Source organism: Plectropomus leopardus, chromosome 22 (genome assembly GCF_008729295.1).
Source record: "Plectropomus leopardus isolate mb chromosome 22, YSFRI_Pleo_2.0, whole genome shotgun sequence".
NCBI classification, from domain to species: domain Eukaryota; kingdom Metazoa; phylum Chordata; class Actinopteri; order Perciformes; family Serranidae; genus Plectropomus; species Plectropomus leopardus.
The window spans coordinates 1,015,684-1,040,900 of NC_056484.1; the positions used below are offsets into that span (position 1 = coordinate 1,015,684).

The 25,217-nt window shown below is 41.7% G+C and overlaps 1 protein-coding gene across 4 annotated transcripts in view; it reads right to left on the reverse strand.

Moving 5' to 3' along the window:
* Positions 1-25,217, reverse strand: part of celf2 (cugbp, Elav-like family member 2) — a 277,136-nt gene that overhangs the window by 167,010 nt on the left and 84,909 nt on the right. The window contains exon 1 of one of the 4 annotated variants that reach the window (XM_042511584.1): positions 22,141-22,313. The exons of 2 other annotated variants lie outside the window; for them this stretch is intronic. In XM_042511584.1, the coding sequence (XP_042367518.1) occupies positions 22,141-22,259 (119 nt within the window). In that variant the 5' untranslated portion in view covers positions 22,260-22,313. Of the gene's footprint in view, positions 1-4,968; positions 5,163-22,140; positions 22,314-25,217 lie in introns of those variants that run through there. One more of the 4 variants, XM_042511586.1, reaches the window with a different exon arrangement.

Here is a 25,217-nt window from a genome sequence, read left to right on the forward strand (position 1 = left end):
GAAACCCCTGAGCAAGGTCACTTTTATTGTGCTGCTTTTAGACGCCTCTAACATGTATTTAAACCTTTGAACTCGCAGTAAATTGGTGCAAAATATTTCAAAAACATGGTAAAAGGCAATGTGCAACTTGGAAAGAATCAAGAAAAAGTAGATTTAGGAATATTTTTTGTGTTTTTACTATTTTCATAGCTAATTATTATAATTACATATGTAAAATAATGTTACATATTTTTTCAATTTATTAGGTATTTTTCTTGCTCTTTTTACACATTTTCTGCACATTTTTGGGTCATTTCTGTGATTGTTGTGCATTGCCTTCATCCCATGTGATTTTTAAAGCCATCCCACAAATTTGCTCCAGGTTCTAAGCTTTAAATACTTGTGGAAAGAAAAGTGACTTTGCTCCAGGTTTCAAATGGTTAAATAACAAACAATATCAGACGATATCACCACCTCTCCAGAGCTAAATAGCCGGGATCAAGAGGCGTGATCGTGTGTGTCATTTCCATAAGCGCTATCTGGTTCAACCTGTCCGCCTCCTCGCTGCGAGGCCACAGACGGGTCCTTCTAACGGCGGCGACACACAGTATTCATGAAGCCTCCACTCTGGGTCTGATACACCCGCAACTGGTGATGCAAGACACATCAGGGGGAGGAAAGGACGGGCGGCCGGCAGTATGACGTTTTCCTCGTCCGCCCCCGCCGGTTGTGCGCGAGGCCCACGCCGTCAGAGCCCGTGACACTGATTAATGAGCGCGCCGTCTCATCACTACAGCATCGGGGTAATAGACTACATGGAGAGTCAATGGAGGGAGACTCTGCGGGGCGAAGTGCACGCCCGGGCCTCATGTCACGGCTGAAAACTGGAAATCTGTGATTTATGCAGGTTTATTACGTGAATCACTTGTTGTTGTTTTCCTCCTGTAGCATGCCTCTTAGATCATAAAGAGCTTTGGTTTTTCTTTACTGAAATAGTGGCGTTTACATAATTTTAGGCCAGAATGAGGAATACATGATCTTGACAACAAAAAGAATAATTAGGCGACGTTGACATTACAAGCAAGCGTGACTCTAAGTGCGTTTTCATTAATGATTTGAGCAAAAGTTAAGTGATATTTCCATAATGTCAAGAAAACACAATTTTGAGCTGACCGTGTTTCCACTGAGTGATGCTCTGCTGCTTCTCCTCTGGTGATAACATCCCAGTAACCATGGCAATAGATGTTCAAAACATTAGCAGCTTTATTTCTATTGCAGCCACCGCACTAGCCGTCATTATTTCCAATCCAAGGCCACGTAGGCGTGTTGTGTGAGGGAGCGGCCTCGTATGAGGGATTTCTGGGAGCTGATAGTCCACGATTTCACAGAGGAATTGTGGATTCAAAACTTCCGGATGATCCGCTCAACTTTCTCAGAGTTATGTGATGCAATAACAGCTCTTGTAGCTCCTGCTGCATCATGAGGGAGCCAGTTCCTACTGACAAGCACACAGACACAGCATCATGTGACCTCATAGCATCATGTGACCAAGAAAAGACTAAAAAGTGTTTCCACTGCAGTGTTGTGATGTTTTTTCCCTAATCACCTTAAATATCACCTTATGTGAGTGTAAAAATGTTTTTGCAATAAATGGGACTTTTTCTGAATTTGACGTGTTTTCATGAGGCGTATTTTATATTTACAATTTCAATTTGCGCCATTTGAGGGTAAACAGAACCCCGCCTACTGATCTGATCTTTTTGGGAGTAGTGTGAACACAGAAATATGATTTTTTTCAATCAGATCGGGTTCAATTTCATATATCCAACCCCGCCTTTTTGGGTTGTGACGTCGTAAAATTCTGCCGCTTTTGCAGTGATTTCGGTGTAAGATCGCGATGCTAAAGGCCACTTTTCGTGTCTGCATGATACGCCAGCGTCAGGTTGAAACACTGCCAGTAAAAACGTTACATAAGAAACACAAATGTGGTCAGAGGGCGGGTGGGATCCAAAACCGAAACGTGCTCACTTGCAGGGTAACCACGTGGTTGCGTTGACATCACATTAGCGGCAACCCCAAACGTTAACAGCAGACGCAGAAGGATACGTAGAGCGTAATATGTAGACGTGGAAATCCATTGATAAAGCGGCAACATGTGATGACTTGGAATGAGAACGTGCTGTTTTTTTTGAAGAAATAAAGCCAATTTGCTAAGTGGGTTTAAACTATTAAACATCAGCACTATTTAAGCTGGTTGCTCTTCTATTATTGGCATTTATTCTGTATTTTAGCCTCACAGTCAGCTCGGCTGCAGACAGTTCGTCGTTTTAACAGAACACTGTGTTAAAAACTGGACAGATGGAGTAGAAAAAGTCAAGAACACGCCGGCGTTTTCAGCTGGGAAAAAACGCTTTGGTGGCTCCTTAGTCATACTGATTTTTCTCCACTGCCTGTCTTGCAAATGTGACATTTTGTATTGTTCTAACAGGTGTGTGACGTTATTGGCCACATGCATAAGCATATTGTCCCCCTCAATATTTAGAACATGCACATTTGTCCCCGCTAATGAAGACATGAAAGTAGCAGAGGACTTTAAAAAGATGAATGACATTTACATGATAGATTGATGCAGAATTGTCAAAATCTGATGCTTAAAAAGTCACCACCATCAAACCCCCCAATTAATAGAGCACGTGTCCGCCCCAGTGCTGAAAACTACATCCTCTGTTGCCCGTGAGCTGTTTCAGACATATTTGTGAACGGTTTCAAGTGAAATATCAGATCTGGTGAACAAAAAGTGTCAGATTTGGGCATTAAGCTTTGTAATGTGAATATAGCCTTAGAAGACCAGAAAAAAATGAAGAATATTTGAGTTTTGAGTCTTTCCTGTCCCATTAATCATCTTGAAAGCCCTCAGATTAATCTCGCAACCCCCTTTGTGACAAGTCTGTGGTACTTAACCCTTTGAAACCCGGCTCGACATCACTTTCCCTATGCTGCTTTTAGACGCCTTCACAAGTATTTAGACCTTTGAAATGTGAGCAAATTGGTTCGCTTTCTTTTGAAAACATGGTAAAAAAGGCAATGAGCAACTTGACAATAAATGTTTTGCAAATTGAAATAAAATAGTAGATTTGGAAAATAATTTTGAAAATAATCTAGGGAAAAATGTTCAAAAAACGGTGTCCATAATAACCATAATTGTATATTTAAAATTATAATTATTATAATCATAAACATTTTGTTCAGGTCATTTCTTTTTTCCATTGTTTTTTTCTTCTTCTTCAATTTTTTTGGTAATTTGTTGTACTTTTTACAGGGTTTTTCCCAAAAATTTTTAGGGTAATGTCTTCTTAAATTGCTCATTGCCCTTTTTCCATATTTCTTCTAATTTTCAGGTAATTTTGTTGTTTTTGTTTTTGGTTTTTTTTGGGTAATTTCTTCGCTCATTGCCTTTTTCCCATGTTTTTGAGAGAAATCGTGCCGATTTGTTCAGGTTTCAAAGGGTTAATATTGGGTTTATAGTGATGCTGTGAAACTGTATTGTATATTACTGTAATAATCTTATAGTATGGCTGTGATGTGCATTTGGTTTTTCTATAATTATTTCTTTAATATTACAACAATAAATCATACTGCGTCTGTACAGTGAACATATTTATGTGTGATATTTTGATCTTTCTATGATATTTTCAGAGAATTATTAAACATTGGGTTTACAGTCTTTGAGTTTACAATAAAAACAGTATTTTCTGTCCAAAATGTAAAGTCGAAACAAGTTTGTCTCCAGCTGCTGGGTGATTGTGTAAGTTTTGTGATATTTGTGCAAAATCCTTAAATGTCTCACATTATGAGTCCACTAAATCTGTTTTACACAACACCTCCCACACACACACACACACACACACACACACACACATACGCACACACACACACACACACACACACATGATCACTCTATTCTTTAACACCATGAGTCACCAGAAGTTAAGTGCAGCATCCTCAACACACACTGTCAACTGCAACACTGAGAGAAGCAAATCAAAGCTTTAAAAGACAGAATTACTTTATATTTTCAATGCTAAGAGGAAAAAAAAGATCCATCAACAACTAGGCGCTGTGAGCAGAGGGGACATAAGTGGGACATGCACTGTGGAAGGAAGAGGAAAAAAACGCATGACCATGATGTCGGGATGAAAACCTCCCTTTGTCCGTGCTCGACAAATTCCGGAGTTTAACTGAATTACTGCAAATCCAATTGAGACACACGGGATAGCAGTTATGCATGCATTCCTGTGTGTTCTCAAAAAAGAGCCTCTGTGTTCCTCTAATTTCAAATTCTGCAAATGCTCTCCGATGCATGAAGTGTCCAAAGTGTGGAGAATAACATGCGGTGAGGGCGCAAAAAAAAAACGCCTCTAGCGGAGTTAAATCATGTGACTGAGATCATCTTCCACCCCGAACAGAGAGAACAGAGAGCTCGGCTCTTTCTGTGTCTCAGCATGGTGCGCTCCCGTCCCCGGCTGCTCGGTCCCGAACCCCTCCAGCCCCAGCCAGACCCGGAGAAATGATAATGGGCGGCTGCCGCAAATCAACTCCTCTCCGCGCGGAGCCGGGGAAGAGTCGACCTGCGCGAGCTCCCAACAATTTTGTCGACATGCAGCAGATAATACGAGCTCCATAAAGACAAGGTTTATTCACGGCGGTGGCGTTAATTCCCCATAATGGCGTTCATTTATCACCATCCTGTCTATAGCTGATAACAGCCCCGGGCGCTCCTGCGTAAAATTTATCGACGGATATTAATAACAACAAGGCAGAACTAACACAATAACACACACAGACAGTCACGCCGGCTATTGGCGTTAATTGTGACCCCGATTCCAGTCACATATCCAGCCAGCGGAGCAACATTTCCACATCGGACAGCTGCTTTTTTTCAGGACAGTAAAGACACAAAAGCGAAGAAGAGATGGAAAAATAACTCACATTCTGTCTCCGGGGACAAGCAGGCGGCTCTCCACCATCATATCGGGCAGAAAATCCAGATTGTAGGATGAAGTCATGTTGCCTGCCTGCCCTGTGTATGTGTGTGCGCGTACAGTATCGCGTGTGTGTGTGTATGTATGTGTGTGTGAGTGTGCGCCTCCGCCGCCGCTGTGCGCCCTGCCCGCCTGATAAATAAAAAGGAGCGTCGCTCGCTCTCGCCCAAACGGGAGACGGAGAGGGACAGGTGCAAGAGCCGAGGCCTCCCCAAAGGCAGTGTAGCCAGCCGCACACACTCTGTCCGCATCCAGCAGTTGTCACATTCTCCTCCTCCGCTCCTCCATTCGCTTCTGCCTGCTTTTCTCTTCCGCCGGTCCTGTCTGGAAATCCGCTCCGCAGCAGCGCAACTGACGGACTGTTGGAGAGCCAGGTGCCGAGCCGGGGAGGCGTGGCGCATAACGCTGCAGCTGATCTTTAACTGTTAGGTCTCCTCATCCGGAGACGGCTCCAACCACTGAGTGTCTTTAACCGCGAGGCGTCACGATGGACACGCATGTCCTCAATCTACAGCCCCGCAGCCCCCCCCCCAAAAGAAAAAACAGAGAGGGGCTTCAAATATTTAAATTTCACATGTGCTTCAGCAGCAGCGTCAAACACAAGATTTCCACAAGACACACCCTGAACCGCTGGATATAAGGAGCCATGCACACCACAAGTGTGACTCTCACCGTGCAGTTTTCTCACTCAGAAAGATCCGTTTACAGACGCCGAGGATGCACCTGTTAATTTCACTGTCCAAAGCGTCAGCATTGTACGTAACTGTTACACTTCACATCATCATAGATATCACCTTAATGTCTCTAAAGTATATTTGCTGATTTTTTCACGTAGACAAGAGGGCCGCTAAGCCGCAGACCGACAAACACCAGTTGTTTTTTAGGGACCCATGGCTGTTTTTCCAGCAGCTTATTAGACCCCAAACATGAGTGTTTTTCTGGAGACCCGCCAGCAAATTTTGGCCCCCAAACATTTTTTCACTTTTTAGGGACCCAAAGTTGTTTTTATAGTGGATTATTAGCCCAAAATGTAGGTGTTCTTTAATGATACCTCACTGTGTTTCCAGCCACTTTTCAGGCCCTAAACCTGAGTGTTTTGTAGTGACCTGTCACTGTGTTTCCAGCAGCTTTTTTAACCCAAAACATGGGTGGTTTTAGATGTTTTTACATTAGCTTAATAGTACAATAGCTTAATGTTTTTTATTGATACGACACTGTGTTTTCAGCAGCTTTTTAGCTTCTGTTTTTGGGGACCTGTGGAGGTTTTTCCAGCGGCAAATGAAAGTGTTTTGTAGTGACCTGTCACTGTGTTTCCAGCGTCTGTTTTTTTGCGGTACTTACAGCTGTTTTTTGAGCGACTTAATAGTCCACAAATGTGGGTGTTTTTTAAGGATATATTACAGTGTTTCCAGCAGCTTGCAGCCACCAAACTTGGGTGTAATTTAGCACCCTGTCACTGTGTTTCTAGCAGCTTTTTTGGCCCCAAACATTGGTGTTTCTGAGGGGCTGGTGACAGTTTTCCAGTAGCTTATTAGCCCAAAAAATGTGCATTTTTAAATATTCATGTCTGTGTTTCCTACAGCTTTTTGTGGCCTCAAAACGTAGGTGTTTTTGGAGATCTGTGGCTGTTTTTCCAACACAGATAATACCACAAAAAGCGTTTGTTTTTATGCCCAAACATGACTTTTTTTCCTAAAGCTAACTGGCTAAATGGCTTTTGTGCCTAAAAATAACCACAAACTGTTAAGAAATACAAAGTTTCAATGTATCTGCTACATAATAACGTACAAATGTAATGTATTCATGGTTTGCAAAAACGTAAAATGCCAACATTTTTTTGTGACTGGGTTGCAAACAATCTGTGATTTATTTGATCAGTTAGTCGATTCGTGGTTTTCTCGTTACATGGAGTTAAAAGAGATATATTAAATGGGGGAGAGTTTGTACCATGAGTGATGCCGTAGTGTGAAATATGTTTCTTTGTATAGTTCTTCTGCTGATCTTGGATTTTCAGGCAGTGTTCGGTAAACAAAAAAAAGCAGGCCTTTTTTTTCAATTAAATGTGGCCACTTTGTTGATGCAGAAAGCTCAAGGCTCTTGCAAGAAGCCGCAGGGTGCCTGGAAAAAACGCTGGCTTAATGTGCGCTGCCAATCATGTGTGTGCAAAATTCTGATGACTGATAAATCTTCAAACTCATTATCGCTCAAACTGGCCTTCCTGGATCATATTTATGATCTCACTGATCCCCGAAAACACTCCCACACCAGTAAATAATGTTTTTGTGAAAAACCCGACTGTTCTCCGCCTGACCGCTCGCTAAATACGATGCACAATCATGATTCAGAGCATATAAACCGCCGACTGTTAGAACAAAGTATCACACATGCGACTTAATAAAAGCACGGCCAGTTAGATGATTTATAATCAAATGAGTTGGCCAAATTTGGAGAGAGGTGCAATTACGCATGGGGATAGCCGGGTAATAATGAACCAGCCCATAATTTGCTGCAAATTTGCTGACTCTATTTTACGCTGCGTTAATTGTGTGGATCCAGCATGCCTCCCTGTGGAACCGGAGCGGGCTTGAATGCACCCCTGTGCAGCACGTCTACCAGGTTGCCCCACTTCCTCCCTCCTCCATAGGAGAAAAGAGGGGAGGCACTCCAGTAAAATAATGAGCCTCTCTTAGACTGAGAGAGGCGGCTCTCTGGGGGAAGAATATGAGTATCTGGGTCAATGGGAAAAAAAAATGTGCTCAGTATGCACACATACAGCAGGGTAAGTGTATGGCGTGGGTGGGACTTGGCCCGCAGCTCCGCTCGGGGGTCAGTCGGCATGTTTGCTCGCAAGGACCGAGGTCAGAGTATGGATGGGAAAGGCTGATCCTTACATCAGCGCCTCGGGGATCGCAGCGTCCCAGGAGTGGGGACCACGCTGCATGTTTCACCGCACTTGACCCCCTCACAGAACACGGGTTGTCCGGGACATTATTCAACCAACTGCTGCATCATAATCAGCTGCGTTTCCACGCTCAGGCCTGAGATAACGCTCACGGCTGTTGTTTCAGAAGACGGCGCGTAAACCAACACGTTCATGAACTGACAAGACTCACACGAGGTAACAAAAAAAAACAAGACCGAGGTCTTTCTCGAAACAGTACATCAGTTATTTCAGTCTCTTTTCAAGAACTGCTTTCTGCGTGTTAAAGTCATGTTCACACAAAAAAATCATATTTGCCTTTTAATCCTGGTCCAAGTCTTGGCATGCAAAAGGGATTTGTTTTTATTTCAACATACAAGAGATTTCTGCCTCCACCCCAATGTGATGGAGGCGGATGTAATTCAGTCTGTGTTGCTCAAAGAAGTGAAAAAGTACATTTAAAATTTATTTTTTTAATGTCCAAAATCCAAGAAACATCCTATTATCCAAGAAATGTGCTAAATTCTGAGACTTATCCTAAAATCCCAGAAATGTCCTATAATCTGAAAAATGTCCCAAAAATCCAAGATACATCCTAAAATCTGAGAAACGTAAATTCTTAATTCTTAATTCCCAGAAAGGTTGTTACTAAAGTAATGTCACATGACATATACCACTAGTATACTAAGCGCACATGCATGCTACATTATTATTAAATTAACTCTTTGAATTTTGGTCTCACACAAACAAACAGCGGTCTTGTGCGTGAAAGTCCAGAATTTGTTTCGACACGGCAGCGTGCTCTTAAGACAGATATCCTGAAACTCGCATCTATTTCCGCAGATGAATACATCTGCAGCCTATTTTTGTCATTTAGAGGAAGTGACCCTTTCAGACTGACTCAGCATCCACAGCTGGTATCTCAGGTTGGCGGCCGCTGATAGAGAGCCATTGCAAATTCCAAATTGCCAAAAAATCCATATGACATCTAATTGTTCGCTGAAAAGCGAGCTGACAGAGACATGGCTCGCTATGATTATATGAGAAACGTTAATAACAATCATCACTGAAAAACACCAGTAATGACGGGATGTGCACAGTGAAAAACTGCATGTGAACGTCCCTGCGTGTTTGCCAGAGGCTTACGAACACCTGTCTCACCATGTGCAGGCGTGTCAGCTGCCGCGCTGAAAACGCATCGGGTTGGAGGCGAGTAGCATGTTCTCATGTACGTCTGGTAAACAATCCTACAATCAAATCTCATTTGCTTCGAGTCCTAAACAAATCCTTCCCTCCTGTTCTCCAAACAAAATGCATCCATCCATTAATAAAACATGAGCATACTCTATGTTCAATGTAGTCATGTGAAACAGCCAGCTTTCATATGCAATTTGTGCTGCAGCTGTTAAATATTGCATTTAATGTGACGCACGTGTTGGTTAGCATGTGTGCAGCTATGTGTGCGAGTGGTTTATTTTGCTGTGGATTTTTTAAAAAAATATGCTGCACTTCCAGGGAGAAAAAGCTCTGAGAGGCAGGTGATTTAAAAAGCAAATGTAATCGCTTGTGTTACTTTGGCAGCAAAAACCCAATGTTGCATTTTATAAAAATCCACATGACTGAAGCGAGAATATTACTATTTATAAAAGAAAAGTTCTCAAGTGGATAAAAATGATGATTTTCTTTCCGTTTGAGACATGTCGACCCTGACAAACAGGCTGAAGTTAATGTAAACATTGCAGTCTGAGGAGGATCAATCCCGACCTCCTGCCCTCTATATGACAATGCGTCTTTGCAAATATTGATAATGAAAGCTCGTGCTTTATTCCTGGACCTTTGTTTGCTGGTGAGACGCACTGAGCGGCCCGAGCTACAAGAGCATTTTTCAGTCTTTGCAGAAGACTCGCAGTGAAAGAGTCTGTTTCTCTCAGAGCTGCAAACAGGTTCATGCAGGTGAAGTGAGGTGAAGCACAAAAACCTGCATGGAAAGAAAAAGCTAAACCATGATGACGAGATACAACACTGAGGGTTCACCGCAGAGGGGAAACTGCTGAATGGGGCTGCAGCTAAAGATTACATTTTCTGATTTCTTGATTATTTTGGGATACAACTTTTAACTTAACTACATTTTTTTTAACTTAAAACCTGAGCAATTTGGTTTGATTGCTCTCAAATACAGTGGAAGGCATCAATGAGCCACGAAAGACAAAATGAACCAAAACTTACAGTAAATAAATACAGTTTTGCCCTAGCTTCCCCCCCCCCCCCGCAAATTTACCCCTAACCTTTTTGAGAATAATTTTCTAAATCTACTCAGTCTTGCAATTCGTGGAAAATAAAAAAAAAGTTTTCAAATTCCTTATAAAGCCCAAAAAGCAGTATGCCAACACATTAAATTAAAAATGAAATAAAACAGAGAAAAGCAGTAAATCCTCACAATTAAGTGGCTGAAAAACAAAGTATTTACTTTTTTCTTGTGACTTAATTAAATTTTATGTAATCACAACTGACGACTCATTTTGTTAGTTGAGTAAATGGTCAATGGGTTTAATTTTAAGACATCTTTCATTGAATAATAAGATTATTACATCTGTTTCTGTTGATTTTTGTTGAATCTTTGCTGTGTTCTCCGAAATATCATCTTCCCAACCTGCTGAAATCGGTCCATTTCTTTAAAAAAAAAAAAAGAAAGAAAAATACAAAAAAGGACTTGCCATTTTCAAAGGTTCTCTCGGGCTGACCTTTAAACTACAGAAAAGTTTAAGGCAGCTACAATAATTAAGAAAGTCAGGTTCTGGTAAAACTTTACAAAGAAGAAAAAAATAAAAACTTTCAGTGAGGAAGTCTGACAGCTGGTTGGAACGAAATGACACATCTGCTCAGTCTCCTCAAACCTTCAAGTCTTACCTCATTTCAGACTTTTCCCAAAGACGTTTCCTGAAATTCTGTTTTTATCTTTTGCATGCCACCACAAAACTCCTGAATTACATCATCACGGCTTGCCAGAGGACCTCTTCAAAACGAAACATCCCCCTGTATGTTGTTCATCTTTTACCCAAAACTAGCAATAAAGGAAGCCACCGGATTTTTAAGAGGAGAAAAGTGACAACGTGCCGCAAAACAAGTGTTTACAAAGTGACGCCTTAAAGGAACCTTCACCCCCACAATGACCACTTGTATCTAATTACTCTCCCTGTTTTGTTAAATTTGTAAAGAAAACTTTTCTTGCATGCTTCTACGTTGAACCACAAATCCAAAAAGAGAGAAATCTCTAAATGAATTGACGGTATGGGGTCCACATTTATCAAAACATCTGCTTCCAAACACTAAATCTCATGCAGTATAATCTAACTCGGGGAACGGAACAGAGCATGAAATATTACGTATATTCTCTTCAACGCCAGGCTCCAACACACTGCTAGTATGTTAACATGTTAGAAAAAGTCAAAGTGTTGAGTCAATCCAACTAATTTCTCAAAGTGGGACTAAAACACCTCGATAATGTGGCTGGGGAACGATTTACTCTGTTATTTATACCCTTCAATTGGACCTGAACTGACCTTGGTGCACATGCTCCGTAGTCTCCGTGCCGGGCTTTGACCAAAAAAGTCAAACAGCATAAATTTGTAAAAGAAAGCCGTGAAAAATGAAAGAAGAAGAAGGGAAGAAAACAAGACGGAGACACCAAGTAAAGCACAGAGTATCAAAAATGCAGAAAAAGTAGCCAAAGTAGTGATCTCTGCGCTGGTGGAGTTCCCGCCAAAACACAATCATTCACGAGCAGCGCTTGGATTGGCTCATACAGCTGTCAATCATGGCTTCAAATCCCCTTTTACAGCATTAAATAACTAATTAAAAACCAAAGTTACGAGGAAAACAAACACTTGAACAAACATCAGGGTGACGAGAACCACCATAAAGAAGTATGAAAGTAAGAAACCATCTCTGGGAAAACTTTAGTTTTATGTGTACTTTGAGGGGGCAGGATTTATGACCTGTACTGCAGCCAGCCACCAGGGGGCGATGCAGATGTTTTGGCTTCACTTTTGGGGGCCTGTCATATCGTCCATCTTTATGTGAAGTCCATGTCCTGCACCAGTTTGTATGTTTGTAAAAGCAGACTCCTATTACCTCAGTTCATTAAGAATGATCCGTTTTTGGATTCTTCGTTCACTGTGAAGACGAGAAAAAACCCAAACTTTTCTTCACAGATTTAACATATCACGTGTTGAGTTACTGATACACAGAAGATCATTTTTCAGGCGAAGTTTTCCTTTAAGACGTGCGTCCTGCAGTCTGTATTTCACTCGCAGTCGGATCCAGTGAACATATCATACATCGTGTTACGCCGTATTTTCTTCCTATTGTTGCTGTTGTTGGGCTCTTTTCCCACCCTCACCCATCACCTCTCCTATCTCTCCGTCTCGTCACCCCGGGGCCCCGGGGCCCCGTGTTCTCCCAGATCCCGCTCATGGCAAGGTCTGCCTCTGCCCTCGCTTGCTCTCCTACTTTTGTCTCTCTCGCCTCTTCTCTCTGTCTAGTTATTTCTGTCTTCTCTCCGCCTTCATCTCTCTCACCTCGGGCTGGGGGGGCTCAGCTGCCCGAACAATACAAATCGATCACTTAGAAAGGAGGAGGAGGAGGAGGAGGAGGAGGGGAGGAGGAGGAGGACTAGGAGGAGGAGGAGGGAGGAGGAGGAGGAGAGAGGGTGGGCGTGAGGAAAAATAAAGAGACAAAGAGACAGAGGCAAAAATAGGTGGTCTTACTGAGAACATTTAAAGAAAACATTGTCTATCAGACACTGAGAACGATCATCCAGGCTGCTCTTTGCTTCCTGCTCGCATCTTATCCAGAGGAGAGAATTGTGGGTAGCTGATGGCGCCGGCTTTTCACACGTGAATATTTAATGAGGGGCTCATGAATAATTCAGAAAAGCAAGCAGCTGCGTTTGAGCCTAAGTGGACATGTGAGGAGCCCGAAACCAGACTGACCCTGACTGCTGCCGTTCATCTCCGCCGCTCACACACACACACACACACACACACACTTTCATCAGTGTATATTTTCCTCTCTACACATGTGTATGTTTGCAGATAAATCACTTCCTAAATGAAAGGGTGATGGAGGCGTCCCAATCTCTCTCCTCTACTTTCTTATTCTGTCAAGCGCAAAAAAACCAAACAAAAACAGAGACGGATGGATGCACACTCTCTCCATCGCACTCGCTGCCACTCACTCTTCAAATCTCGCTCCCATATTTTCTCCTCCATTTTCATGCTTTTCATCCATCTCGCTCCCACGCTCCCTCCGTCTCTCCCTCTCCTCTCAGTTAGTCATGAATCCTTGCCGGACTCTGCTCGGGACACGGTGTTCCAGCTGACACGGATTCCCAGCTCTACCTGTGGGGCTGCAGCCTCTGAATGCTCGCTGACCTGCTTCACACACGATCTGACACGACTCTCTCTCACACACACACACACACACACACACACACACACACACACACACACACACAAACACACACGTGAAACTGAAGCAGCTCAGAGCTTCTTTACTCTGGTTAAATGTCGCTTTTCGTTGCATCAGAAAAAGATTTTGGATTAAATGTAATGTTGAGTATCAACCTCCAGCGCAGTGATACACAATTTACAGCCGGGAGGCCGAATCTGGGCCCCGACAGGGTGCCAGGTGGCCCCCCAACCATAAAAAAATTCACAATGAAAATACAATGATTTACATTGGGAATTGTTTTTGTACTTTTAGTCTGCATAAGGTGTCAGAGTGCATAAAACAACAGCAAAATAGAAAAAGAATTTAATATACCCTATTTCTGACATGAAACAAAAACCTAACAAAAATAACAGTGTGCATGTAAGAAAGATTACCAATAAGCAACAATGACCCAAAATCCTAGAAACAGGTTAAAATCCTAGCAATGTCCTAAAATCCAAAAAAAAATGGCTTCAACTCATAGTCTCATCCATCAATCTGCAATACCTAAAATCCTGAAAACATCCTAAAATCCTGGAAAATATCATACATTCTAGACATATCCTAAAATCATGGGGACATTCTGAAATCCTAGAAATGCCCTAAAATCCTAAAAAACATGAATAGGGTCTTTTTTTTTGCAAAATCGCTTTTAAACATAAACTATAAGTCGATTCATGGACATTAATCCAATCACTTTAAAAGGCCGGACTACAAAGACTAGAAAGACAAGAAAGACTAGAAAGACTAGAAAGACTACAAAGACTAGAAAGCTGCTTTACAAATCCAAGTCCATTTACCAGCTGATCCAACATGATTAAAGTCCTGCTGATGGTGCTGCGACTCTGAGGAGGAGGGGTAAGATATCTGGTTGAAAGGGTTAAAAAAACTCATCCCATGCATCTGACCCTAATGTACATGAACACACACACACACACACACACACACACACACACAGTGCGTTACAGAACACTCTGATCAAGTACAACACTGTCGAGCAAATATCTCCTGACCTGCTCACTGACCCTCACACACTAATGTCTGCAGCGGTGGTCTCAACATGACTTCAAGTGTGTGTGTGTGTGTGTGTGTGTGTGTGTGTGTGTGTGTGTGTGTGTGTCTCACTCACACACACTCACACACACACCAACACACAAACACACTTGATGTCCTGCGCCCCTGAAGAGGCCTCCTGGCTGTACTGTGCTGCTGTCTGCCACTTTTAATGGTCTCTGCCGGGCTGGACTGGACGACGCTCGGCCGCGCTGATGGAGAAACATCCACGAAAACCTCGTATCTGACAACTCTCTGCAGCACGACTCTATTTTTTTTTTGTCCGAGCGACTTGTTCTTTTGGGTTCCTCCTGTGGGATTTTAGGGATCTAATCAACTCGAGTTTTGTCTGTTTTTTGCAGTCTGGCAGCAGACGGTGGGAAGCTTTGAAGAAAGGGAAAGTTGCAGCTTTAGCTTAAAGTTCAGTGTAATTAAAGAGCTTTTAAAGGAGCATTTCACAGATTAGAGGGTTCTCACAAAGCCTTAGCTTAAACAGGGCTAATAAACATTTTTACCAATAAATGTCCATGACTTTTCCATGTTTTCAAAACCATACACTCTACGAAATAAGCTTTGATACTCCTTATTTTTTCTTTTTTCATTGCAGGTTTTTTAAAGATATTTTTTGTTGACAATGTTATTAAAAATTTATTTACAATTATTGGTTTCTTTAGAAAAAAATGGCTTTTGGTGATTTTTCAAGATTTTTTTGTCAATTATTTATTATTATTATTATTATTATTATTTGTTAAAAGATTTGGAGATTTTTAAAAACAAAAAATTTAGCAATTTTATTTTTAATCTTTTGGAATTTTTTAAAGAAAAATCTTTAGTAATTTTTTTTCTTCAAAAATTTTTAGCTTGTTTTTGATTGGCGATGATTTTGAATTTTGTTTTATTTTTGTTAAAATTCTGAAAGACATTTTTTTAATTAAAACTTGTGGTGTTTTTAAAGGAATAACTGTGGTGATTCTTTTTCTTTAAATCTTTTGGATTTTATTTTATTTTTTAAAGAAAATGTACATTTAATGTTGCAGCAAAACCGCCCAATTTTATGAAATCATATCAAAGATTTTGAAGTTAACAAAATCAGCATTAAGTTCTGCGAGTAGAAGGCACATTAAACTCTTCTTCTCACTCTCCAAACTGCCCCCTAACACCCGACCCTACACCCCACTCTGATTTTTAAATGTGTGTGAGAGGACGGGACACGCTGCACAAACAATGCTTCATTACTCTTTGGTGAGTTTAATTTGCCGTAGAAGTAGACAAAGAAGAATCCGTAATGGGGCATATAATCCTTTGGTTTATCTCGCAGCTGAAAACCTGCTGTACTTCACAGGCTGGACGGAGAGTAAAAAGGACTCCAGCTCAGACCTGCAGCGGTGAAACGACGTGAACGACTCGCGCAGTAAACCCCCAAAAAGCTGCTCTAAGTTGTACTCTGTGCAGTGATTTCTTCTCTCAATGCAAATGGAGGATGGAGGGATATTCTCCGGCCACTCAAAACACTGTACGCTCCACCTGCAGTGCATCGGAGCGCGCTCCAACTGTAATTGGCCATCGCATCGGTGACAGAGAGAGGCCCTCCATTTATCACCACCAACCCCCCGTCTCCATTCGTCTCTCTCGGCACCCTCGTCGCCAACTCCGACCAATCTCTCCCCTCACTTTCCAATTTCTCTCCTCCCTCCCTCTCCCTCTCCCTCTCCTGCACCTCTGTCCTCCTTCTCCTCCCTCTCCCTCCCTCTCCTCCCTCCCTCTCCCTCTGCTCCTTTTCCTCATTAAAGTGGGACCCAGGCAGTAGCGGTCACTGCCTCTCATTTATTTTCATTTGAAACTGGTGCAGCTCCACTGATCCTCTGGGGCTGCAGGAGAGGGAGCAGGATGGTGTCATTTCTGATAACAACTGACACACACACACACACACACACACACACACACACACACACACACACACACACACACACACGGATGTACTGTACGTGCACAAACTCTCACACGCACTCAGAAAAATAGAGGAATACAACACATCGCCTGCACATGCTATACACGCACACAATGGGAAGCAACCATTTGCAAATACCCTCATGCATGTGCACGCACACACACACAAACGCGCAAACACACACGCCCGCATACAAACATGCACACACACACAAACACAAAGGGTGGTGTATACGCTTCCGCCCGCAAATAGATGCACTTTCACACCCATTTCAATTCATTTCACGCACATATTCACACATTTCATGTACCTGCAAGCACCCGTGCTCTGTTCCCTCCCTCCTCTTTCACATATGCACCCCCTCCCTCCAAAACGACCCCCAACAACCGCCGCCACCACCCCCCCCCCGGTTGATTGTGTGATTGTGTGAAGGTGATGATAGCACGGTGTGAATCAGGGGCTGATAAACCTGCGCCTATTGTCACCTGGATGATTGCAAGTATCGATCTGCGCCTTGGCGTACGCTGCACGTGTGCGCGCATGAGTATCTGCTGCCCCCCCACCCCCAACATCGCCCCCCCCCCTTCCTGTACGTGTGTGTCCATGCATTGTATTAGAGTCGTGTCAGGAGCGGCCCTGCCTGACACTCTTTGATTGAAAAGGTGCTCGGCAGATTAAACCGTTGTAGCGGAGACGAGGTGTGCTCCCCTTCGCCGGGGCGATGACGGCTGGTTTAGCAGATTCAAGAAGGCTGGGAGGAGGATGGGGGGGGGGGGCAGTTTAAACGCCCATTGCCTTGACCCATTTGGTAAACGGCAGGGAGAGGCAGTGACTCCAAACCAGTGGTCATCTCTGTAATAGAGGACTAATGTCCTTCACACTATTAGCTGGGCGGGAGGGGACGCTCGCTTTAACCACCAGCAGAGCCAAAAGATGGGAAGTGGAGGGGTGGAGCTCTGTAAAATTTACCAGAAACCTCTGGCAACTAAAAATGTATTCAAGAAAGAGGGTTTTTTGGGGCTGATACTGATACCAATTATCAGTAGTTAATGAGACGTAAAAGTCTAAAATTGATGGCTGTGGTCATCGCTGTCCTCAAAAGGACCGGCTGGATTTCAATAACAGTGCCAGTACTCGATGTGGCTTTAAAATAATATCATATTTTTAGGATAGTTTGTGATAGTCTATTTTCAAAATCTCCTTTAAACTGCTGTAAACTTCTAAAATACAAAATTCTTAAATAAACTCCAGTTACAAATAAAGTGGCTACTGCCACAAAATAAAGTCACATAAACTACTGTTATAATAAAGTTCAACAGAAATACTTTAATAATGTTACATAAAGTAAAGTATAAAGTTGCAGTGGTCTCTATTTTTTCCAGAGGTGTGATATCAAGTCTCAGGTGCAACATTTCATGAAAAAACGTGCTGATTATCTTGACTTTCACCAAATTCCTCCCCTCAGACTCCTTCCCCGCTTCCACTCACACAGCAGTCTGTAAGTAGCAAGAGGACACTGTCCAAATATTGCCCTTTGATAAAGTTGGAGGACTCGCGAGAGACAGATTGAAGAAAGAATAGTCAGAATCGAATCCGCAGAGGCCGAGATGTCCTCGTTTTTAGTCCTTTGTATGAGTCTGAAAACACTGAACTCTGAGTTTCTTGTGATGGCGTCGTTTTGTCTCTAAACAACATAAACTCTGCCCCCCCTCTTCATGATGCGAGCCGAGCCAAAGCCAAAACACTGGAGGTCGCTTGAGCATTTTTCTTTGAAAGCTCCCTTCAGAGCAACAAACAGCGTTTTACAACTGTTTCCACAGTCTGAGCAGAATAGAACAGAATAGAATCAAATAAAATAGAACGGAATAGAATAGCTTCATTGTCAGTGTACTTTGTACGATGAGATTTGCTTGTGCAGTGCCTAAAAACTTCAAAAGTTGAACTCAATGAACTTCTACTTTCAGCTTTTCATTTAAAGGTGTTTGCATTCACATCACGTGGAGAGTTTAGTCAATTTATGGCCCAAATCTGGACCCCGATAGGGTGCTGGGTGGACCCCCAAATATTTTCTAATATGTAATAAAAATCACTGGGAATTTTTTTTGTACTTTTAGTATATAATCTAAAAAAAGTAAGTTTATTCTTGTTTTCTTTTATCTTTTTTGTGCTAATTTTCAGGTCCTTTTTTTGTTTGTTTTTACAGATTTTGAGCTCATTTTGAGTAATTTCATGTCAAGTTGCTCGTCACCTCCTTGTGATGTTTTTTGTTTTTTAAAAAAACCCCCAATTTGCTCAAGTTTGTAAGGAATCAACCAGTTCCTAACATGCACATTTAAACGGGCGCGGCACTAATTAAAGTTGAAAGTCAGCATTTAAACCTCACAGTCATAGTTTGTGTTCATTCCTGATGTGCAGGAGAACAGACCGAAAACACTGAAAATGTCCTTCACCTCTCGGAGATCACATTTTACTTCTGCTGTATTGAAGATTTCTGCACAGCACAGGCGTTGGTCCTCTGCTACATCCGCTCGACTCCAGTCACTCTGCCGTCCTGCACGCGGGCTAAAACCTCCAGAAAATTTCCCCCATGTTTGTCGCTCGCAGCGACCGCCTGATGCAGAAACCGTTCAAAGTCATATTTTTCATCGGGAAAATTGCAAATGAAGTGCATGCCTCAAAAGCAGTTTCATTTGTCACCCAATGAAGCATCCAGCGATTCAGTCAGTAAATTATGGTGCAATAAATTACTACCTGCAAACATCAATGAAATATGTTGACTCGTTGCAAAACAAGTCAACCTCAGCATGACTGTTTTTCATGATCAGGGTGCGCAGCAGACGCTTGTCTCAATCTTTAATGCAACAGGAGGGCGAAATATCACCATCCATCACGCCTCCGTTTGTGTGTGAAAGACAGGAGACAGACCTGTGTTTGTGAAATTACTTAAAAACAAAGAGAAACATAGTTGGTAAATGTCAAACTCCGGTTCGGTCGAGCGGATGCCTCTGGACCCTCCCGTCTTCCTCCGCTCCCGAACAACAGACGCCATAAAGAAAACCCCACTGACACAAATTTAGAGATCTCTGCCGCCTTTAGCTGAATGTTGAAAACATTTTGAATTGTCTTGAATCCAGTTTATAGTATTTTAAAGCAACTGAGAAGTATTTTTCTACAGTTGTGGCAAAAATGAGCAAGAAATTAGTTAAAAGAAAATTACCGGAAAACAACAACAACTAAATGAGCTCAAGAAAGTACTAAAAACTAAATGCATTGTTTTCTTTCTTTTTTTCTGGCACATAATTTTAACCCTTTGAAACGTAACAAATTGGTTTGATTTTTTTTTTTTAAATTAGTCAGAAAATCACCTGAAAATAAAGATGTGAAAAAAATCTATTTGTTTTTTTCTGTAACTTAATTTTAAATATATAGTTATAATAATTTTGAGTACAGTTTTCTTGACATTTCCCTGTTATTATCATTATTGTTATTTTCTGTCACCTTTTTCTAATTTCCTGCAATTTGTGTGACATTTCTTGTCCCTTTCACCCCTTGTTTTAGAAAACAATTTAAACAATTTTTCTCAGGTTTCAAAGTGGAAACCAGCTCGTAAAAGGCATCTGAACGCGGCACAAGAAAACTGATGTCCAGGTTTCAAAGGGTTAAATAGGCGTTGAATAAAATATACAAATAACGCAATATTTTGCAGTATTTATTAGAATGCTAGTTCTTGTAGGCGTGTCTTTATATTGGTAATTTCCGTTTTCCATATATGACATCACCTCGTACCAACAGAGCCCCGCCCCCTTCGAAGGAGAAAAAAACCATGAATGCAGAAAAGTTTCGGGTGAATGAGACAGGATTTTGAATAGTGTGCTTTTCAGTTAGTAGGAGCTCATCACTTACTGAGATATGAATATAATATTTTGTTTTTCTCGGGGACTTTAAACACTTTTGGATATCAGATTTTTATTAACGGGAGCTTCAGAGCGTCATGAGACACCACAACTCTTGACACCCAGAAAAAGAATAAGAACATAAATGATACATATTCATGCATGTGTGGGCGGAATAATACGAAAATGTAAATTATCTGAAGGGCAAATGCAACTGTATAATAAACACGTATATAAATACAAATAAGTGCGATATAGCCGTGATGTCAAAGTTGACTGACAATGAACTGCTGCAGGTTACATTAAAAAACGGCAGGAAAAAAAGCTGTTTATGGAGCCATATATTGAGTGGATTTGAGTTCCTGAAACAATGATTCAACCTGCTTTACTTAGGGGCCACTTTCGCAAAATTACAGGGGGCCAGGGGCCAGTCGCATGTTTCTAGAATATCATGACATTTAGGAAATTTATAAAGTTTTCAGGACATTTGTAGGATTTTAAGATCGTTCTAGGATTTCAGCACATTTCTAAGATTTTGGAACTTTTCCAGAATTTTAGGAAGTTTGTGGGATTTTAGGACATTTTTTTTAATTCTGGAACATTTTGAGGATTTTAGAATAATTCTAAGATTTTTGGAAGTTTCTTGAATTTCAGGACATTTGTAGGATTTTAAGACTTCCCTAGTATTTTAGGGCATTTGTAGCATTTCAGCACATTTCTACAATTTTAAGACAATTTTAGGATTTTAAGATGTTTCTAGCATTCTAGCACATTCCTAAGATTTTAGTACAATTCTAAGATTTTAAGAAGTTTCTTGGATTTTAGGGAGTTTATTGGATTTTTAACATTTTTACAACTTTCATACTTCTCTAGGACTTTAGGACATTTCTAGAATTTTAGCACATTTCAAGGATTTTCAGAAGTGTCTAGGATTACAGAACAATTTTAGGATTTTTAGGTGTTTTTAGGTGACATTTCTCGCATTTTAGGACATTTTTAGGATTTGGGGACATTTGTAGTATTTCAGAACATATCTATGATTCCTAGGATGTTTGTAGAAGTTTGGGACATTACAGTTGTGACATTTCCAGGATTGTTTGACATTAGGGTCTTAGCTCCTCTGATGGGGGGTGTGGGGGATCCTCCACTGGCACTTTTTTGGACAAACAAGCTATATTTTGATGCTGTTTTATGCACTCTGGCACCTTATGGATACAAAAAGTACAAAACAATTCACAGTGCGAATCACTTTATTTTTATTGGGAATTGGAAAATCGTTGTGGGGCCACCCGGCACCCTATCAGGGGCCAGATTTGACCTGCGGGCGTAAATTGAGTATCGCTGCCCCTGTATTTCAGCTTTAACTGCTTGTTCTGGACACAGTGCTGCTAACACAGCAGGGGGGAGGTTGGAGCAGAGAGGAAGAAAGAAACACAAACAAAAAAAGAAAAGGAGAAGTACAAGCGTCGGATGTTCAGCTTGACTGGGCAAACAGTTGCAGGAAAGCAGGGAGAAATCTCCCGCCATCGAACAACAACACTGAGACCGAGTGCCAGGCAGGAGGCATTACAGCAAAACCTGTTAGGAGCAGGATGTCAAATCCTCTCAAATGAAGGAGTAAGCCTGCACCTGTACTTTGTTTAGCCCCCCTCTCCCTCCGCCTAAAAACGCTCACAAACCAAACCGTGCAACAACGCCACACCTCAGATGGAAGTGTAACAATCCCCGAGAGGGATGCGCGGCAGCATCTGGGTCAGAAAAATGGGTGACCACGTGTGTGTGTGTGTGTGTGTGAGATTGTGTGTGTGTGTGTACCTCAGCAGCAGCTCGTCGGTCCCCGTGGATCCTGCGCTGGCGGCTGCAGGAGGGGGGCAACACACGGCATCGACACACACTCTCCCCACAAAGCCCAGCTCGGACGAGAGCTCCAACATTACAAACACGAATGCAGCTTATCAGTTACAAGCTCTCTTCCTCTCTCTTCTCTGTCCTTTTGTCCTGTTCTCACTGTCTCTCTTTGCCTCTCTGTCTCTCGCCTTGTTCCTCTGCTGTTGTTCCCTTTTTCTCTCACGCAGAAACACGCCCCCCCCGCTCCCTCTCTGGTCGAGCGGCAGAGCGGCAGGGACCCCGCTGGCTTGCCTCGCTGAAGTAATCCCCTGTGACAGCTCAGCTCATGTTGTTATGTTGTGGGCCTATTCGAGTCCAAAACTACAGCCGAGACCAGGTCCAGCTCTGGACCACCTGCGCCGCCGCCGGGTCTGGCCCGGTTCGGCCCATCGCTGTGCCCGCGGTTCACATTCACTGCACATTGTGTCTTTTTAAACTGCATTTATTAAAAGTTGACAGATTATCGGGCCGATATTTGGCATTTTGCAGATTATCTGTATCAGCACTTTAAGATTTTAGGAAGGTTCTTCTTCTGTGATGTGTTTGATTTTTTTTCTTTTTCTTGTGTGTGTTTTTGTGATTTTAGGTGTACAGTACTTTGTAACGTTGGTAATAAGTGCTATATACATAAACTTCATTATTTATTTATTTATTTTAATGATTGTTTAAAAACAGCAAAGAAAGTATCTTTGTAAACCCTCACTGAGCTGTTTTAATTTATCTATTTTTTATTTAAATTTTCACTTGACTTTATATATTTAAAAAAAGTTCTGAGTTGGAGTTTGTTATATTCCAAATTCTAAATATTAACAGAAAGATTTTCATTTTCACTGTAAATGCATATTGGCTCCAAATATCCGTAATACGTCTCCTTAACTACAAATAATCGGTATCAGTATCAGTCGACCCTTCACATTTATTGTCCTTTTTAACGGATAAAATAAAATGAAAAATTACAATCAATTCTGACCAACACCTGCACCCACACCCACACCCACACACACACACACACACTGTGTGTACTGACGACCTACTGCATATATCCCTCTATAAATAATGATTTAATGCAAAAATGAATAAAATAAAAATAAAAGAATATATTAAAAATATTTTAAAAAAAACCAAACAGGGATAAAATATAATAACAGTGTTAAATCTGAGCCAAGGCTTCTGATGTGCAGCCGGCGACAGAGAGGAAAATAAACCAACCTTCAGTCAGCTTTCATGAAGTTTTTATGAGGTGAATAAATCATGTACATCATAGTAAAGCCGTATTGAACCAATGGAAAGAGGCCAAGTTCAACATCAAGTCGGGCGTGGACTGAATTTTCACACTTTATCAAGAGAGGGCATAAATAACGGCAAAACGGGTTATTAGTATATCACATATATCTGGTTCTGGTCTCATTCAGAGTCTCACGAAAAATAATTTAATTTGTGCTTCTGAATCAGATGAAACCAACGAGACGTGGTATTTTGATTGACCTTTTATTTGCAGCTACATCAATGGCTGCACAGCTAAGATGCTGGAATATTAAAAAGCCTTCCCAGACTCAGGCGTCCCGTTTCCACAGACATCCATCCAATGTTTGGAAGATGTTTAGAAGATGAAATTACTGGAGATTCTCCACAAAAATGCTCACTCAGGCCCTAAATACATCTAAATCCCAGGGCCTGGAGCTTAGTTCAGGACGGTTTCAGCAGTGTTTGAGGTAACAGCGGATATTTTTTAACGTCAGTTTGGGACACGCCCAGCGTTATATGTTGTCACAAAAGCAGGTAGTTACTTGGTTACTTTATAACGTCAGTTTGAGACATTTCTGGCCCTGTTTTCACATCAAAAGCAAGTTCTTTTTGAACATCAGTTTGGGAAATATCAACTGCTAACAACTAAAACTGGCATTTTGTAGTTTGAGTTTGAGTTTGAGTTTGAGTTTGAGTTTGAGTTTGGGACATGCTCAGCAGTGTTTGAAGTGACAAAAGCCGGTGCTCTTTAACGTCAGTTTGGGACATTTTCAGTGATGATTGTAGCAACAAAAGCTGTAATTTTTTTAAATGTCAGTTTGGAACGTGTTCAGTGGTGTTTGTAGCACTAAAGTTTTCGTTTTTTTCTTGGGTTTTTTTAAGCAGGATTTTGGGACATATCTGGCACTGATTTTGGGTACAAAATGAAGGAATTTCTGAAACAAATTCCAGGTTCAACAAGACTTTTGGAGGTCATGATTTTTTACCAAAAGTATTTTTAGTTAAAATCAGGTGAAATCAGATGATGTCCAACTGGATAAATAAATAAATACATAAATAAATAAAATTACAAATATTGAAAAATACATTTTAAAAAGATAACGTTTGCTGAGTTTTCCAAATAAATATTTTATTTATGCTCATGCATCTTGATGAACGCCAACAGGTGTGATTGAGCCTTGACGCTAACACATTACCAAGCCTTACCCCCCTAATATGGCCCACCCTATGCAGACCAAACCCTCCTGAAAGGCACAGTTGGCGTGTTTCGGCCTGACCAGCCTCCTCCCCGGAGGGACGGCCCGGTCCAGCAGATCATGCCCAAGAAGAGGCAGCCCAGACAGGCATGTCTCAGTGAGTAGCCCTCCCCAAGGAGGCGCTGCCAGATCCTGCTCCATATACCTGGCACATCACAGCCTCTCCTCCCCATAGGAGGCTGAGGCTGAAGACACAGGCAGCGAGCTGCTGATTAAAAATTCATCTCTCTGTTTATTATGATTTATGCATGTTTCACTGAGCCAGGAACGAAAAAGAGAGGAGAGGAGAACAGCTTCATTAGTGCATATTGTGTGTATGTGTGTGGGTATTATGCCTGTTTGTGTACTTGTGTGTGTCAGTGTGTGTGGCTAGCTGGCAGGTGGGGGATAGTTAAAATTATGGATTGTACGTGAGCTTCATTAGAATGTTTGGCATACGGGGCAAAATCGTCTGTCTTCACAAAACACCTGCATTTCACTGAAAAACAACAACAATTGAAATCC